Source organism: Pelmatolapia mariae, linkage group LG1 (assembly GCF_036321145.2).
Source record: "Pelmatolapia mariae isolate MD_Pm_ZW linkage group LG1, Pm_UMD_F_2, whole genome shotgun sequence".
NCBI classification, from domain to species: Eukaryota; Metazoa; Chordata; class Actinopteri; order Cichliformes; family Cichlidae; genus Pelmatolapia; species Pelmatolapia mariae.
The window spans coordinates 34,023,465-34,040,466 of record NC_086227.1 but is presented as its reverse complement, the minus strand read 5'-3'; the positions used below and the strand labels follow the sequence as shown (position 1 = coordinate 34,040,466).

Sequence of the window (17,002 nt, the reverse complement as noted above, 5' to 3'; positions counted from 1 at the left end):
CCCCAGTGCCTCAGCTTACCTGCTGATATCCAAGAAAAACTCAAGGTTTGTTATGTGCAAACCGAATAAAGCACAGCCACAGGGATTTCGATTTTCATTCATTTAATTTACCTTCGCAAGAAATGTCTTTGACACCAGGACACATTTCCTTCCTAAAAAGGATTTCATGATAAAAGTCTTAATTTAAACATACCTGACCACTAAATACAGCCAAAGAGACACAAATATACTTTATACAAACATGTCGATGATCCAAAAATGGTTATAGTCATTGCACTCTGCTGTCTCTCCTAACAGATGTTGGCAAGATCTTGCAGTAGCACATTAAAAATTTGGGCATAACCAAACATCATTTGCATGTTCTGCACCCTGGAGAACGACACCACTAGTCACAAGTCGCAAAGACATCAGGGGAAAAATATATAAAGGAGATGGAAAATGAAAACAAGAAAAATTGGATAAGTGGCAAGAACCAAATAAGTTTTTGCCAGAAACAGAAGCCTAAGATCATATTTCAGTGAACTGAATGTAGTCCAAAAACTCAATCCAGAAAGGAGGGAATGCTTTGAAAACTGAGATTTGGGAGAGCTGTGTAGAAAAATACACACTCAGCTAAGACATCATTCATTTATCCTTTAGAAAAGGAAGGAAAATCAGGTGGCACCAAAATCCCCACAAACAACAGTGCATATATAATAATAGCACGCATAATGCTTTCTAGAATCAAACCTTATATCATTGTGCAAATCCTTCAAATAATCTGTAACATGGATACAACAGACATCAAATATCACTTACAGTTTACCTCCCATACATACAGGAATAAAGGTGAAAGTAAACTGATGTGGTTTTATGGTACATTTATTAAAAAATAAACAAAACAGTGTTCTCAGTTTTGACCAGAGAGCTGGGTGGAGAAGGACTATATCAGTAGTGCACCAGCCCTGCAGAGCTCAGCGGGAAAGCTGTTCAGAATGGGGAGAGGCTCGGCACTTTGATATTGATGTCTCCAATGTTGATATTGCGGGGAATCTCGGGCAGGTTCATGTTCTTCACAGCAGAGACAGCACGAGCTGGAGCCGCTGACAGACCTCCCTGCCCAGAGAAAGATGGCACAGAAAACACCTTTAAAGCCTTCGTGTGTGGAATCATCACGTTTCATCTGTAATACTGCTGTAATGGCACAAGTCTAAGCATCTGCGGGGAGGAATCCTGTAGTAAAACTGCAACAGTGTTAAGTTACACATGTTGTGTATATAGACTTTACTATGAAAGGATCATGTGACTAAATGAGAACCTCATTAACCTCATTCAGTCAGACTGACACTGTGTTCATGCTTTGATTCCCATAATTTTGTGTACATGTACAATGACAATAAAGGGCTATTCTATTCTATCCTTTACTATTCTAATTCAGTGGTGAATATCACAGATTCTGTAATGAAACTCCACTCAGGTCTGAAGAACCTGACCATTTCAAACTAACTGTCTAACTGAACTGCTACGGTCTTGTTTTGGCTCGGTGAGATGAATTGCTCAATACCCAAGTAAATACAAATTGCTGCAAGTGTGCTGTGTAAAATCTCCTTTTGTTTACAGTAGTTTTATTTGTGGTGCACCTTTACATGAAGCATTTTTAAAGTAAGGTCATCTTAATCTGAAAAGCTAATCTTAAAGCAGACGTAATCTTACCTTGTATAGGAGTTATATTTCTGTCTACTTGTACATACCCGTGCCATCTGGTGTAGGATTTTAGCCAGCTGGTAGTGGGCTGTTAGCAATGCGATGATGTCATACATCAGGCAACATTCAGTTTTTTTTTATATAAATTTGATTATTGTTATTGTTGTGAAATTAAAATTATTTATAAGGTGTTATAGGTGCAAAAACACTACAAATGGGTCATTTTAACCCAAAATTGGATGCAACATAATAAGATCATAATGTCTAATATAGATACTTCAGGGGCTTAAGATATACATATGTGCTAATTTTGGTTACACAACTCCTGATCATGTAGGATGAGTTTGCAAGAAAAGAGGTTTCGTATATTACAGCAAGACTAACTTCTTCGTATTATGAGTGGATGCTCAGTCATCATATGTGCAAATAGTCCCTTTGCGTCAAGTGAGTGCTCACAGTGCTCTTATTCTAAAAATGAGTTAAATAAACACACACATTTAGACGCCCTTGGTGCATCATTTTCCAACGTATTGTGACAAGAGATATTGTAACTAAACCACAATTTCTGAATGGTGACCAAAACAGTACGCCAACTCTCACAACGCAACACCGCTACTTGCCTACTTACAAATTCCAGTATTATAAACATCAGTTTTGGTTCTAAAACAACCATTTAAATCATGTTTACATTAAACATTTACAAAGTTTCATAATCAGCAAGTAACTTTACAAGAACCATCAATTAATGTTTATAGAAGGTTTGAAAATCAATTACTTGTAATTCATTGTATGCTAACAGTAAATCATTATTACTTAGTTCAATTACCAAAGTTATTATGAAGGATTACTTTTAGGGGTTCACAAGAGTTTCAGTTTGCAAGCTAAAACATGCAATAACCCTCAAGTGCGCTCCTTTAACAGAAAGGGTCTGACCTCTGACTTCTCCATGCGGTTCTGCAACTCCACCTGAGCTACAATCTCATTCATGTTAGTCTCCAGTACCATCCCTCCCATCACCACCTCCTGCAAAATGTAATGGACCTGCAGAAAGAGCAAAACACGGCAATTAAAACTAAGCAATGCTGAAATGTATACAGTTTTGTTGGAAAGCAAAGCAGCTTTCCATCACAACCTTCAGATGTTTGAATTCCTGTGGTCACAAAATGCTTACAGCAGCATAAAACTGTCTTCTACTGCAAATCTGTCAGCCTCTTTTAAACCCCTGACTATAAGTATCAATGACATTTTTACAATGCCATGTAGGTTAGTTGCGTCTATCCTCCAGAGATGTACAAGAGCATTTTTTTCTTTCAAGAAGAAATACTTCCAGGTTTCACTTTGGGAAAATTCCTTGGGCCAAACCTAACAACACCACATGACATCCATTTCCTGCTGGGAAAATTCAATCAAGATGGCCGGGGATGTGCCTGATTAGTTTCCAACAAAACGTCTAGCTAGGCTCAGAAGAAGAGAAAAACAGATCTAGCCTGAAGCACATACATACATCTTCAATTCTAAAGAAGCCCTGCACACAGTTTAAAAAAATCTTTATTATGTACTGTGATATATATTATTTGAAATGCAATCATTCATTTCTGAGGTAAAAAGGTTAAGTAAAGAAACTGTTCCAAAAAAGCATCTGGCTGCACAGCTAAGACTAATAGACTGCACATTACCTGAGGGTCAGGTCTACAGTGCAGTCATAAATACAAAGTTCCCTTTTATCTCAACCTTTTCATTGAATGGGTAAAAAGAAAAAAGCTTTCCTTGAATACAGCTCCTACACAATTATTCTGCTACAGTTTTACCGTCAACATCAAGACAGCGTTTATTCTGTAATGGCAGCATGTTAATGTCACATTCAAATATTTATGGACAGTTTCCCACAAGTTCGAAACACCAGTGTATGTTGCTCCGATATGGAAGCCTACTCCTACTCTGTGCTTTTAATTCAAGACAGACCCACTAAGCTGTGCCTGACCAATGCTTTTTTTAACATTTTATATCATTGTCTTTAAAATTCTTGAAAATTGAGACGGCTCTTTTTGCCAAAAACCGCCAGAAACCACATTCACACATTTGGAAAGCTGAAAACATTTACTGACACGTTTAGTTTTGAGCAATTATTCAACTAATACTTGCAGCTCTACAGAAATGCATCCCTATCCCCCACTTACCTTATCCATGTGGAATATGAGGTCTAGTTCGCAGACATTTTCGAAGCATTTATCCAATGTTTCCACAAACACCTGAAGTGAAGAGAACAATGGGGTCAAAAGGGGAAATATTTTCAATAACAGATTTGTATTACTGTCTGAGTGCTGATTAAGTACATATAGTTAAGATGGTCACAGGCCAAATGTAGAACAACTTCCAAATTTCCCAAAGGGACCATAAAGATGTGAAGCCAGATGTCAGCCCTAATAAAAGTGAGTGCATCAGCACTTTGCGTAGCAATGTTGTTGAGAGGTCTGTACAGCCTGTATCTGAGATAACAGGCTTTCTTTTTAACAAGTTACTTCTTTAACACAACCACCAAATGAAATTTAATACATAAACAAGTGAAAATTTACTTGTCTCCAAGGAGACACCCTGATGTCAGTTTAAAATACAGTAAAAGGAAATTTTTTTTAAATGGTTCCGTTTATGAACATTGTCCAAATTTGTTCATTAATCTTGGATGTAAACAAAATGACTCAATCATATTAAGCCCAGGGTTCATACACCTTTTTCAGGGTCAAATTCAAGCACTTTTTAAGCACTTTCAAGTAGGGCTGTGCGATATGACCAAAATCTCATATCCCGATATAAGAATTCTATCGTCCTGATAACGATATAAATCACAAAAATGTAACATTTTCTGTAAATTCTGTGAATCTCGGGCAGCTCGTCTTGCGGGAAGTGTTTCCAGCTGCGCGTCATGTAGCTGGAGTCGAGTGTTTTAACCGATGCATGAAACTATACATTTTTAGACATAAGTTGTAACGGCCGCCGTTTTCTTTGTGAGTATTTATTACACAGCGTGCTGCGAGGAAAAGCCCGTTCTAACGTTTTAGTCTAAGGTTTATTTTTTAGCACCTGGCGGCTCTTTTTTGCTTCTCATCCGTAAATAATCTGCTCTTTCACGTGATTCAGTTTATTTTGAAAAGTCTCAACAGGATCTTGAGCTTTATTGTGAAAGGTTTATGTGGAACTTAAACAAGCGGACACGCGATGCTGTTACCGTCGTTGTTGCTAACCACAACGCATAAAAACAGGCGCTAGTCTGTCTGTAGTGTGGTTATATAAAATATAAGAGAAAGAGAGAACTTTAAGAAATTAATATAGCCACTACAGTGACCATCAAAACGATGAAAAAATATTGCCGTAAACAGTTTATTTTGCGACACCACGAAACAAACGATAACGTAAAATGAAACGATAGACGTTTTTATATCGTCATCCAATATATATCGTTATATCGAACAGCCCTATTTTCAAGGTCCCCTTTCAAACTTTTCCAGCACACCCCCCACACATTTTGCTTTTACATTTTGCGACTCATTTTATTTCTCTATCTGATAAGAAAACTATTCAATCAGATAGTTATTTGTTGTGAATGAAATACAGTTACATTTTCAAGCACTTTTAAGCACCACATCTGAAATTCAAGCACTTTTCAAACCTTGAAAAGACAACATTAGAATTCAAGCATTTTCAAGGATTTCAAGCACCCGTACGAACCCTGTAAGCCATTTATTGTTAAAGCAGCAGCATCTTAGAATACTGGGAACACCGAGAACAGTGAGTGTTGTACAGTGTGTTTTCACAGACACATTCCCAAACTTCAACACTTTTTCGGCTGAACAGGGACAGTAATCTGAGTGATAAGATAAAATGTGGATACACCAGTTCTGATTGAAAAGTGGCATAATCCTAGACACCTCACTGCAAAAGAATGTTTCTCTGGCCTGGATATTCAACTGTTAGCTGCTGGAATGCATCCATGCTTGCAATAGATGCTGAAAGAATTTCCTCGAATCATTTCTGTTTGAATTCCGTTTGGATCAACACAGTGTTTGGATTCATCCATTAGCTGAGGTCATCCAAATAACTGTGCCTCTCACCTCTCACATCTGTTTCAACTCTGCTGACAGAAGCATAATAACAGAGGGATTTATTTGTAAGATTTTACTCATTAGGCTCCTTCTTGTATCATACACCATGTTGCCAAAAGTATTCATTTGTCTGCCTTCACATTGATATGAACTTGAGTGAAATCCCATTCTTAATCCATAGGGTTTAATTTTATGTCAGCCCATTCTTTGCAGCTACAACAGCTTCAGCTCTTCTGGGAGGCTTTCCACAAGGTTAAGGAGTGTGTTTATGGGAATTTTTGACTATTTTTCCACATGTGCATTTGTGAGGTCAGACACTGATGTTGGACAAGAAGGTCTGGCTCACAGTCTCCACTCTAATCTCGGACGTGTTCTATTAGGTTAAGGACAGGACTCTGTGAAGGCCAGTCAAGTTCTTCCACACCAAACTCCCTCATCCATGTCTTTATGGACCCTTCATTGTGCAGTGGTCTGCAGTCATGTTGGAACAGGAAGTGTCAATCCCCAAACTGTTCCCACAAAGTTAGGAGCATGGAATTGTCCAAAACATCTTGGTATGCCGAAGCATTAACAGTTTGTTTCACTGGAACTCAGAGGCCGAGCCCAACTCCTGAAAAACAACCCTGCACGATAAACACCCCCACCCACCCGTGTGTCTACCTTTACACTTGGCAAAGTGCAGTCAGACAAGGACCGTTCTCCTGGAAACCGCCAAACCCAGACTCATCTATCAGATTGCCAGACAGAGAAGCATGATTTGTCACAAAAGACAACACACCTCCACTGCTCTAGTCCAGTGGTGGCATTCTTTACACCACTCCATCCAATGCTTTGCATTGCACTTGGTGATGTAAGGCATATATGCAGCTGCTCAGACACAGAAACCCATTCCGTGAAGCTCTCTGTGCACTGTTCTTGAATTAATCTGAAGGCCACATTTAGTTTGGAGGTCTGCAGCGACAGACTCTGCAGAGAGTTGGCAACTTTTTTCACAAATGTTTGTAGAAGCAGACTGCATACCTAGGTGACTAATTTGACAGACCAGTGACAATGGATGTGATAAGAACACATTAAGATTTTAAATCAGTGTTCTCTTGGCTTTTTTTGTTTGTTTGTTTGTTTAATTTTCTATTAAAGTGAGATCTGTTATTTGTGTAATCTTTACCTTTCCAAGCTGTTTTGTTACATTGCATTTATTTTATTGACCTAAGTTGTTTTTTATGTTAGTCATGCTACTGTAACACAGTAATTTCACAACTTTGTGGATAAAAACAAAGTATATCTTATCACTGGCCATGACACTTTTTTTTAAATACAGATTGAGCCTGTGTGCCAGGGCCATAAAAAAATATTCTGATCAAGCTGGTTAACCAGCTGCTGGTCAATTCTTTTAATGATAACATTTTTAGGAAATTATGAGAAGGACTTTGTCATTTTGGTTTAAAAATAAAAATCTTCAATATTATTCTTTCAGGCTGTTGGCTGAGTTTTCACTGATTGACTCACCAGAGAAGCAAACTGGTTGAAACACAGTCACAATTAATTTGTTTTCATCTTTCTTGCAGTCAGTATTTTCACAATAAAACACCAATTAGTCCATATCCAGTCACATGTGTTGATAGTTTAAATGTGAAGAAAAGCGATATTTACCTCTTCCCATCCATTACTAGATTGTTTTACATAACACACTCACAGCTATCATTCATCATTTCACCTAAGCTGGAAATTGTCTGTGTGAAGATAAAATGATATGGCACATGTCTTATAAACCTGCAGACAACTGCCAGCACCCACCTCTAGTCTCATGGCACAGTACTCAACACTGATAACTCTTCCCCTTATGACTGAAAACCAGAATTAATTTTATTAGAATATTTTAGAATATATATTATAGATAAGGAAAAGAACATATGTATTATAAACAGAAACTGAAACTGACGAATGATCCCACCTGGTCATTTTTGTAACTAGAATAGTTTGAATGCTTGAGAGTTAACACTCCTAAGGCCTTTAATGGATATTTGTGTATTTAAGGACCAGTAGACACCCTGCAATTGTACTTTTTGCTCCAGCGTCAAGTGTCTGCTTTACAAGCTTGGTGTAGTGGTTGTGTGATTCCATGTCAAATATTTCCAAAGAGCCATTCAACAAAAGAGCAGCTGACCTGGATCAGGTCCAGTATGCCGAGCTCACTCTCCGATGAGTCGACACAAAAAACAAAGTAGAGAGTGGCGTAGTGTCGGTAAATCAGCTTGTAGTCAGAGCCACCAATGAGACTGAAAGCAGATTTAAAAAAAAACAACTTCAAAAGGCATTCAGGAGTAGCTTCATTCTGAAATAGACCAAACTTGTTTGCTGTTAATTCACTTGAAAGATGTGATGGAGACTTTTGAATATTTGTCTCCATCTAGTGGTTAAAGCTAGACCACTGCATCCACAGCTGCTGTAAAGTAATGTCAGAATGCCCAAACCTGGCTCAGGATTTACAACAGTTAGTATTTGTCGAATTAAAAAGAGACAACACATAACTAGTCAAACAACAAATGTGCCTCTCTGCCTCTGACAGAGATCCCAGGTGAGCATGTATCAAGACACTCTGACAGAGATCTATTAAACCAGCTTTTGTGACAGCTGTGCCTAGCTAAGCAATAACAACCTTATCATTTATAGCTGTACTTAGAGTACACAGCATGAGCATGAGCATATAGAGAGTATATAGAGGATTTGTTTCATTGTAACCTGTGATACAAACAGAAATGCATAAAAGAACACCTGACTTACCTTCCACCCTCCAAGAAGTTGCAGACGTTGTCATCTCTTTTAGATACCAAATGAAAAGTCTCCCGAATGATCTGCTGCTGCATGTCCTCCGCCTGCAAGCAAATACGTTACAAACTCCATTAACTCCAAAATTGTCAAAATAAATAAATAGAAATTAATTTTAAAAAGTCTAAATATATTTGCCAATAACACATTACTTAGAGTTTTACTTATTTTTAACAACGTTAAGAAGTAAAACCTCTACAGTAGGACCTGAACAATATATCGGTTAGCCAATATTGCTCCATCACAGATTTGATATATTTGCTGTTCTATACAATAAGTTTTATAAATATAAAATAATGGAGGAAAAAAAATGCACATGGTTATTTAGAGATGCCATCAGTTGGTTTAATGAGTGGAGCAGAGGCCTACACTTCATGGAAGGATTAGGGATTTAGCCAGGTAACTTCAGGTTTTAACCCTGTGGTTTCACTGATGGGAAGGTGGCTCACTTTGTACATCTCCGCAGTAACTTATGCTGAACACGTAACCTGCTCCAGAGCAGGCAGTTCAAAATAACTCATAAACACACACAAAACTACCTCACACTGACTAATCAATTTTCTCTAAAATAATGTCATCACTCCAGGAAAAGCCTGTGAACCTCAGTAACCTGATAGCCCACTGAGGTTCATTCTCTTATGTACATCAGTAAGTAAATAGATCATGAGGAGTAACTTTATTCCTCGTGTTCCCTACAGCTGTCAGCAACTTTGATGTCATTTAATTGTTAAAAGTGATCGCCCTCTTCCCAGTGTTGCCAAGCACTTACTAATAGGAATTGTCTTAATGTTGGGGTCTTTACCTTGCAGTATGAAGTGTCTTGAGATGCCTGATGCTGTAAATTGTCATTATATAGATACATTTAAATTGAATTATGAACCTTAAAATAAGAATATGAACCTAAGACAAATCACCTAAGCCTTGTACTTGCTGACTTTATATAAAATTTGCATGCAAGCCTACTTAGAGTTAATTGGTTACTTTCTTTAAAACCACTTTGCATCCAAGAAACACTTGAATGGAATACAAACTGTAGATACGGAAAGATCCCTCTAAGCGTATAGCTTACATCCTATACACTGCTCACACACATACACCTGTTGCCTTTAGTCTACATAGTGTGTTTGAAATATTATTTTTTGTGATATTAGCACATATTAGCAAAATGATGTTAGGGTAAATGAAGCCAGAGAAATAAGCAATGGCTTGTATACACTAGGCATAATAAAATCCTAATTCCTTTCCCATGATTAAAGTACACTCTACACTGTCATAATTTTTATATTTATAAATAAAAATATATAAGATGATATAAACCCATATCATATGTTTTAGAGGCAAGTCTACTTGATCTCTATTATACAGTAAACAAATGAAATAAACCTACTTACAGACAAATCTGCAGTCACTGAAGCACAGCCGCCATTTTTAAATGAGAGTTTTGATAACTATGATAAAAGAGTTCTCTTGGTAAAACCATTTATTTATGTTGTATGTTATGTAATTAAACAGACAACGATGATGCAAAGTCAGTGATTTCAGGACAGCTAGTCCGGCTAATACATACATATGTACGATTTAGGTGGATTTATCTTCACAGATAGCTACTCCTTAATTATATAACGCCTATATACTTTTTAAATAGAGAGAGAGGTCTATTTTAATAGAAAGGAAGTAAAACTGAAGAGCGACTGAGCTCCAAGTTTGTTCCCTTTCTTGCTCACGTGATCCGCTAATAGTTTTACTTGGCTACAGGAAAATATCTCATAATATGTCAGGATTTCTGAAATATCTGTGGTGCTGTTCATTACACGAAAGGTCACAAACGCTAATCAAATACAGATTGTAAGGTAAACAAATTTTTTTCAGCAGCATTTGCTACAATACTCACAAAATACTGATAGAATCTGATCAGCCGCGGCTTCCCGTGGTTGTTAAAAATTAATATGGCTTTAATCATCTCTGTTCTTTGGCGTTATCAAAGCACAGCGTGGAAAATTCTCAAAATGTTACGATTTTGACTCTGCTCGACGTTAGCTTCCGAGCTCCCTGCAACCGGATGTCTCGTTCAGCTACATCCGGTTGCGCCGCAGCGGTCAGCCAGACCCGCTCATGACAAAAGGTTCCGCATAGATTTTCGTTCTGGGTCTGTCTGCCTTACAGGCTGTCCAAGAAATAATTAACGTCAATAAACCCAAAACCTGAGCAAGTACGTTTGTTGTAGTGTTGCTGATTTATGGGTGAAAGCTAAACTAATATAAAACAAAACCAGGTCTGAATGCACATCACATTAAACCTTAAAACAGCAGAAGACCACACTGGGTGCCACTCCAGTTGTGTAAGAACAGGAAACTGAGGCTATAACTGTCAGTGGCATACCAAAACTGGAAAACAGAAGATTGGAAACAAGTTCCCTGTTGATGAATCTCAGTTTCTGCTGTGACATTTAGATAATAGGGTCAGAATTTGGTGTAAGCAACATGAAAGCATGGCTCCATACTGGCTTGTATTAACAGTTCAGGCTGCTGGTGGTGTAATGGTGTGGGAGATATGTGCACCTAATGAAGTGGCCAGTGAGTGTATTTTGTAAAACCACTTGCATAACTTTAGTAAGCCTTAGCCAAAAGTGCTTAAAAACATAAACAAAAACCTCTAAAACCCACATAAAATCACATATTAATTTTTTATTGCTTAAATATGTCTGCAGTTTTTGGCTTCCTATCAGACAGCCAAAAGTTTCTTGGGATTCAAATTTTATTGCAGTAAGTATGCCCAGTTCTCAGTCTTCACAGTGGTGGTCTATACTGTTCACTTTATGAGGCTATCCACCTGACACATTATGTAATATTGGTGTCTTCGTGACTAATGCACCATCAGCTGAGGCACCATGTTAATTATTGGAACCTTTGTACTTGGGTCAGCTGCTTCACACCGCCTTGGAAACTCTTTTTCCTTTGATCTACAGTGGGTGGTCAGAAAACCGGATCAAGACCCAAATTATGTAATATTGTAGCAAAAGTTCTGAACAATTACCACATGTGTGCCAAACAGGAAAATTTAATTACCCAAATGGTAAAAGGGTGAAAGATGGCATGTTAGCATGCTTTGAAGATGTTTTTTTGTTTTGTTTTTTTCTGCCGAGACAAAATAAGATGTTGCTGAGTTTTTCTTTAGGGTATTTAAAAATTTCTAGTACGCTTGGAGGTTTTAATCATCTACTATAAAATATGTTTCCATAAAGAAAAGCTGTCATTGTAAGATGACATTAAGATTATATCTCAAGTTGTATCTTCAAAAAAAGCGTTTCATTTTGCATATTTTGAATCCATTGTTTACTTTTTCATTTAGTTTGACAAGAAGTGGCGGTCCTAGCCTGTTTGGCGCCCTGGGCGAACACTCCCTCTGGCGCCCCCCACCCCACACACACACACAAACATAAAACATATTAAGGATTGTACATTAACATAAAACTGTTGTCAGAACCATACTGAATTTCACCAGAGAAACATACACACATATGAAGAGAGAGAGAGTATGCATAGTATGCAAACGGCTACCAAACAGCCATCATAATTTGTCATACAATGAGAACAGGACAAATCAACAATTGACAATGACTAATTAATATTAAAATCTGTAACATAATGTATTGTTTGGAGTTTAGTCTGTTACTGTTACTATGTTTACCATTTCTTCTTGGAGCAACTGTAACCCACATAATTTCTTTAGGGTTAATAATGTCACGGTTTGTGGGGACAGACCATGCGGAGGTGTGTGTGTGGTGGACCCAGGTGCGAACACAAGTGAGGAGACGGGAGTGAACTTAAACAAAAAGCGAGCCTTTTATTGTGGCTGATGAACACGAATAAAACAAACGAGAACGAGCAATAACTAAACAGAAACTTAAACTGGGAACAAACTATGAAAGCTAACTATGACAGTGACCGTGACTATGGCGAGGAAAACAAACGACCTGACAATGACACACCGAAAACAGAGGACTTAAATACACGGGAGGTGATTAGGGGAAGAGGAAACACACGAGGGCAACAGCTGACATACATGAACCTAAAGACAGGACAGGGGAGAGTAAAACTAAGCACATGAACACAGAACACAAGACCTTTTTTCAAAATAAAACAGGAAACACACCGACTGAACGCTACACACGCAAACTTAACACAGACTGGGGGACACAGAACATAGGAGGCTGAAAAGTGGAACAGGGGAGTACAATGGACACAAAACACTAGGGATAATCATAAAAAGAACACCAAAATAAACAAGACCACAGAATAATAATAAACTTAAACATAAACACGGAGTCCACAGACTCTGGATCATGACAAATAAAGTATTCTGATTCTGATTGTTTCAGGATACATGACCTGCCATTATCCAATGACACATCTGCTTACCTGTATCTTTTGCTCATTTCTCCAACTCCTCTTTTCTCTTTTTTCTAAACTGAGCACCTGATGGCTTTGAACTTTTCTTGTCCATCTTGGTTTCAATTTTGCTCTCCAGTGAGCCCGTTCTCACTCCCGAAGCGTAACATCCCGACGTTTTGTCACGTCCTGCGGCGTTCCTGAGGAACGCGAAAGGTGACCTTCCACGTTGTTATGGTACGCAGCGGTTTCCAGCCCTTTACTGCAGCCCTAAACTTAACCTTATCACTAAGCCTAACCATAACCTTATGCCTAACCATAACCTTATTCCTAACCTTAACCATAACCGTATCCCTACGCCTAAACCTAACCTTATGCCTAAACCTAACCATAACCGTATACCTAAGCCTAAACCTAACCTTATCACTAAACCTAACCATAACCTTATTCCTAACCTTAACCAGCAGTTTAATGAGGTGAAATAGTGTTTTCTAAAGCGATTTTAAGGGAAAAAGCGAAGATGTGTAGATTGAGTCCAAACGGTTCTCATGTGTCCGCAGTTTTCCGATGTCGTGACGTAGGAACGCCTTGGGTGCCCGAAAACGTAATATGATGACGATTTGTCACCTAGCGTAAAATGTTACGATTTGGTAGTGAGAACGGGTTGCTCCAGTATGAACACCCATTCCCCAACCCGAGAATCACCACAACATAACCTAATAAACCTACACCTTAGTTCACAGATTCAGTTTGTCTAAGGTTTATTTCTGGGATTTCACACAGCCCAGGATTCAAATCATGAATACATAATGGGCTTGGATTTACAACATTATGAATGAAATGTGCTCTATTTGGAAGCAGCAGGTCTCCCTCCCCTTTCGACGGGTTGTGTGTGAGACTTTAAATCATCAAACTATAAAATATAAATTTTAAATTGTTATTGATCCCTTTACCCCTAGTCCTAAAGTGTATATTTATTTTCTTACTCTTCTTATATTTATTGTTTGTTTACTTGCACTGTTGTAACTGGAGCCTCGTCGTCTCGTCTCTCTATATACTGGACTGTATGTAGCGGAGATGACAATAAAGTTTACTTTGACTTCAGCAGCAAGCAGGCGCACCGAGGGCTCTCGCGCTCACTTTTCGTGTATAGAATTTCGAAAAAACATCGGTGCAAATTATAAGTCTGTATCATAATGTCTGGTGTTTTCGTGTTTGTTGGTTTGTTTTTATTTTGTTTTATTTTGCAGGTTGGTTATTAGATGCTGCTCCAGCCAGCCAGAGAATCCCCCGCCGCCCCGCCCTCTCCTCTCTGTGCCGCAAGCAGCAGGAGCACCTCGTAAACGGAAGGCGCCCTTACTCCCAGCAAATGGGCGATAGAAAACCGATCGGTGCCTATGCCATCCCCAGTATGCGCTGGCATGACGTCGGGGCAGCATGAGTACGAGCAATTTCTTTTTCTTTTTTTTCCTATGCCATGATGCCGCCCCCACCACAATGCCGCCCCGGGCAACCGCCCGTGTGGCCCGTATCAAAAACCGCTACTGCCCACCACAATGCCGCCCCGGGCAACCGCCCGTGTCGCCCGTATCAAAAACCTCTACTGTTGACAAGGATTGCGTATGGAAATTAAATTAGTTTGGGCTAGATAACGAATTGTACTGCATGACTCCATGCAACAGATGCGGGTAGACCAGGCCTGAATTTTAAAGCCATCAGCCTGCATTCTATATATTGTCCACCAGAGGGGAAACTCTGATTTCCAAAAAGAAGTCCAGCTGTACAGAACCCTTTAAATCAGGGGTCTCAAACTTAAGTGAGCTGTGGGGCACTGCTGGCACTTTCATCTCATGAGGGCCACTTTAGTATTCAAGTAGTACAAAAAAATGGCGCGTGTTTTGTTTTGTTTTGTTTTTTGGGGGAAGGGGGGGGGGTTGCTCTCTCTAAATACTTGTACTAATCCTGTTTTCTCTGTCTTCGCACTAGTGTTTTCACGGTTTCACCCTTTGTAATAAGTTATTGCAACGTACATTTCGCTTCTGTGTTGGATCTGTTCTGGGTCCAATCTGTCACAATCGCTGTGACACAAACAAACAAGAAAACACCTACAAATATTTCTGAAAATGTAGTGTTTTGTTTTGGGGTTTGTTTTTTGATTTTTTACATTTCAAATCTTGTATAACAAGACAAAACTGTAAACGTGAATGCAATTTTTTTCCCTCACTCTCTTTCTGGTCAGACACGTGGCAGCACTTATGCTATAATTTTGTTCTTATTTAACAAAAAAATGCAGACATGTGTGTACACATTAGTTTTTGACCACTAGTGAAAATTGTTTTCTTTACAAATTACTCTCCTACTGAACTAACACGGCCAAACCCTTAACATGTTTGTACTGTGCTCATATTAAGTATTTTTTTTGCTTTTTAAAGAACTTACTTTAGCATTGCACTCAGCAGCAAACAAATCCTCCTCAAAAAAGTAACTTGAAGGGCCAAATTGCTATATATTTCTTCATGTCAATATACAGGCTGCAAGTTTGAGACCTCTGCTTTAAGTCCATTGATATATGATCTCAGAAAAAACTTTCCTGATAAATTTATGGAATCTAGCTAGTTTAAAATCTTACTGGATACAACATAATATTCATTTAGAAAACTATGGTTCCAATTAGAGTAAAAACGCATAATAAAGCAGGGTAGGTAGGGTAAGCCTATATACATTTTGATACTACAAGTTCCTCAGGTGTGCGGTGTTCTTGATAAAAGTGAAACAGACTGTGTTCATGACATCCAATTTTAAAGCACCAAGAGGTATATTTTCACGGAAGGATTCACAGAGGGTTTTGGGTGGCATCAAGGTGTCTATGTCCAATATACAATTTAAATACATCACGTGCTTAATGTTAAAAAAACTCTTTACTTTAGGTTTCTAAGGGCCACGCTTTCAACATATCTAAGAATGACTAAACCAACATGCATTTTTCGTGCTCATACAGCCACTAGAAGCTGGTTAATTTTAAAACAAACAGGTGCATGTGTTTACACTTTTATATAGACTTTTTTTCTTGTAATATGCAGATTCTCCTTCTAGAGATATATTTAATACCTTTTTATGGTCTTTCCCTATATTAACAGTGGGTAAATCTATAGTTTCCAGGAATACATGCATATAGAAAATACCCCAAAAGGGCTCAAAATATTAATAGCCGCCTTTTTTCTTCTTCTTTCAGCTGCTTAAGGGTTGCCGCAGCAGATCATCTGCCTCCATCTCACCCTATCCTTATGCATAATCCTCTAACATGGCAACTCATTGCACACCAGCTCTCACTCTATAATTTGACAGTGGGGAAAACCTAAAAGTCCTGACTTACTTACCAGGAAAGCACCTTAACATCCACAATCATGGACTTTGGGATTGGGCAGAATACTTACAGGTATCCTTCGCTTCATCACCTTTCCTCCAGAATGAAATGAGCTTAATATAAAATAAAATAATTCCTTTGTTATACTTTGTTAAAACATACAAGCAAAAAGACAAGAAAAGAAGTGATCAGTTTGGGAGCAACCAAAAGGTATAAATAATGATTTCTTATTTTAATTTCAGGAAGAGACCAAATGCAATCAGTTGCTTTGTCCTCAAAATGAAAGGTTTTACATTGCTGCAACACATAAGAAAAAACAGTCCCCATAAATGTTTCAATGAGAATCACAATAGATTTTCTTAATTCTAATATTACCAATGAGAGAGAAATCATAAACCAAGGTCAAAAACACAGATCGGAAAATCCCTTGAACTACAACCTGAAACTCCAAGGCTTGTCACTTTGTTTATGCATGAGGACACTGCTGATGATGAAATACCCCTGAGACATCCTTGCAGCTGCTTCCCGAGATACTGCTCCGTCACACAAAGGTGTCCAAGTGGCAATGCTGCTGCATAATGTTTCTATTCACGGGATGCTAAACCACTTTCAAACTATCCGCCTGCTCCAGCACAGATTTAACA

The 17,002-nt window shown here is 38.4% G+C and overlaps 1 protein-coding gene across 1 annotated transcript; it reads right to left on the bottom strand.

Moving 5' to 3' along the window:
• Positions 1 to 85: 85 nt before the first annotated feature.
• Positions 86 to 10,693, bottom strand: ap3s2 (adaptor related protein complex 3 subunit sigma 2). Its single transcript, XM_063479627.1, has 6 exons — positions 10,498 to 10,693; positions 8,562 to 8,653; positions 7,945 to 8,056; positions 3,861 to 3,932; positions 2,617 to 2,724; positions 86 to 1,095 (listed from the first exon to the last, which is right to left on the bottom strand). The coding sequence occupies exons 1-6, from the start codon at positions 10,564 to 10,566 to the stop codon at positions 970 to 972; spliced, it is 579 nt and encodes a 192-aa protein (XP_063335697.1). The 5' UTR covers positions 10,567 to 10,693; the 3' UTR covers positions 86 to 969.
• Between the last annotated feature and the right edge of the window lie 6,309 nt (positions 10,694 to 17,002).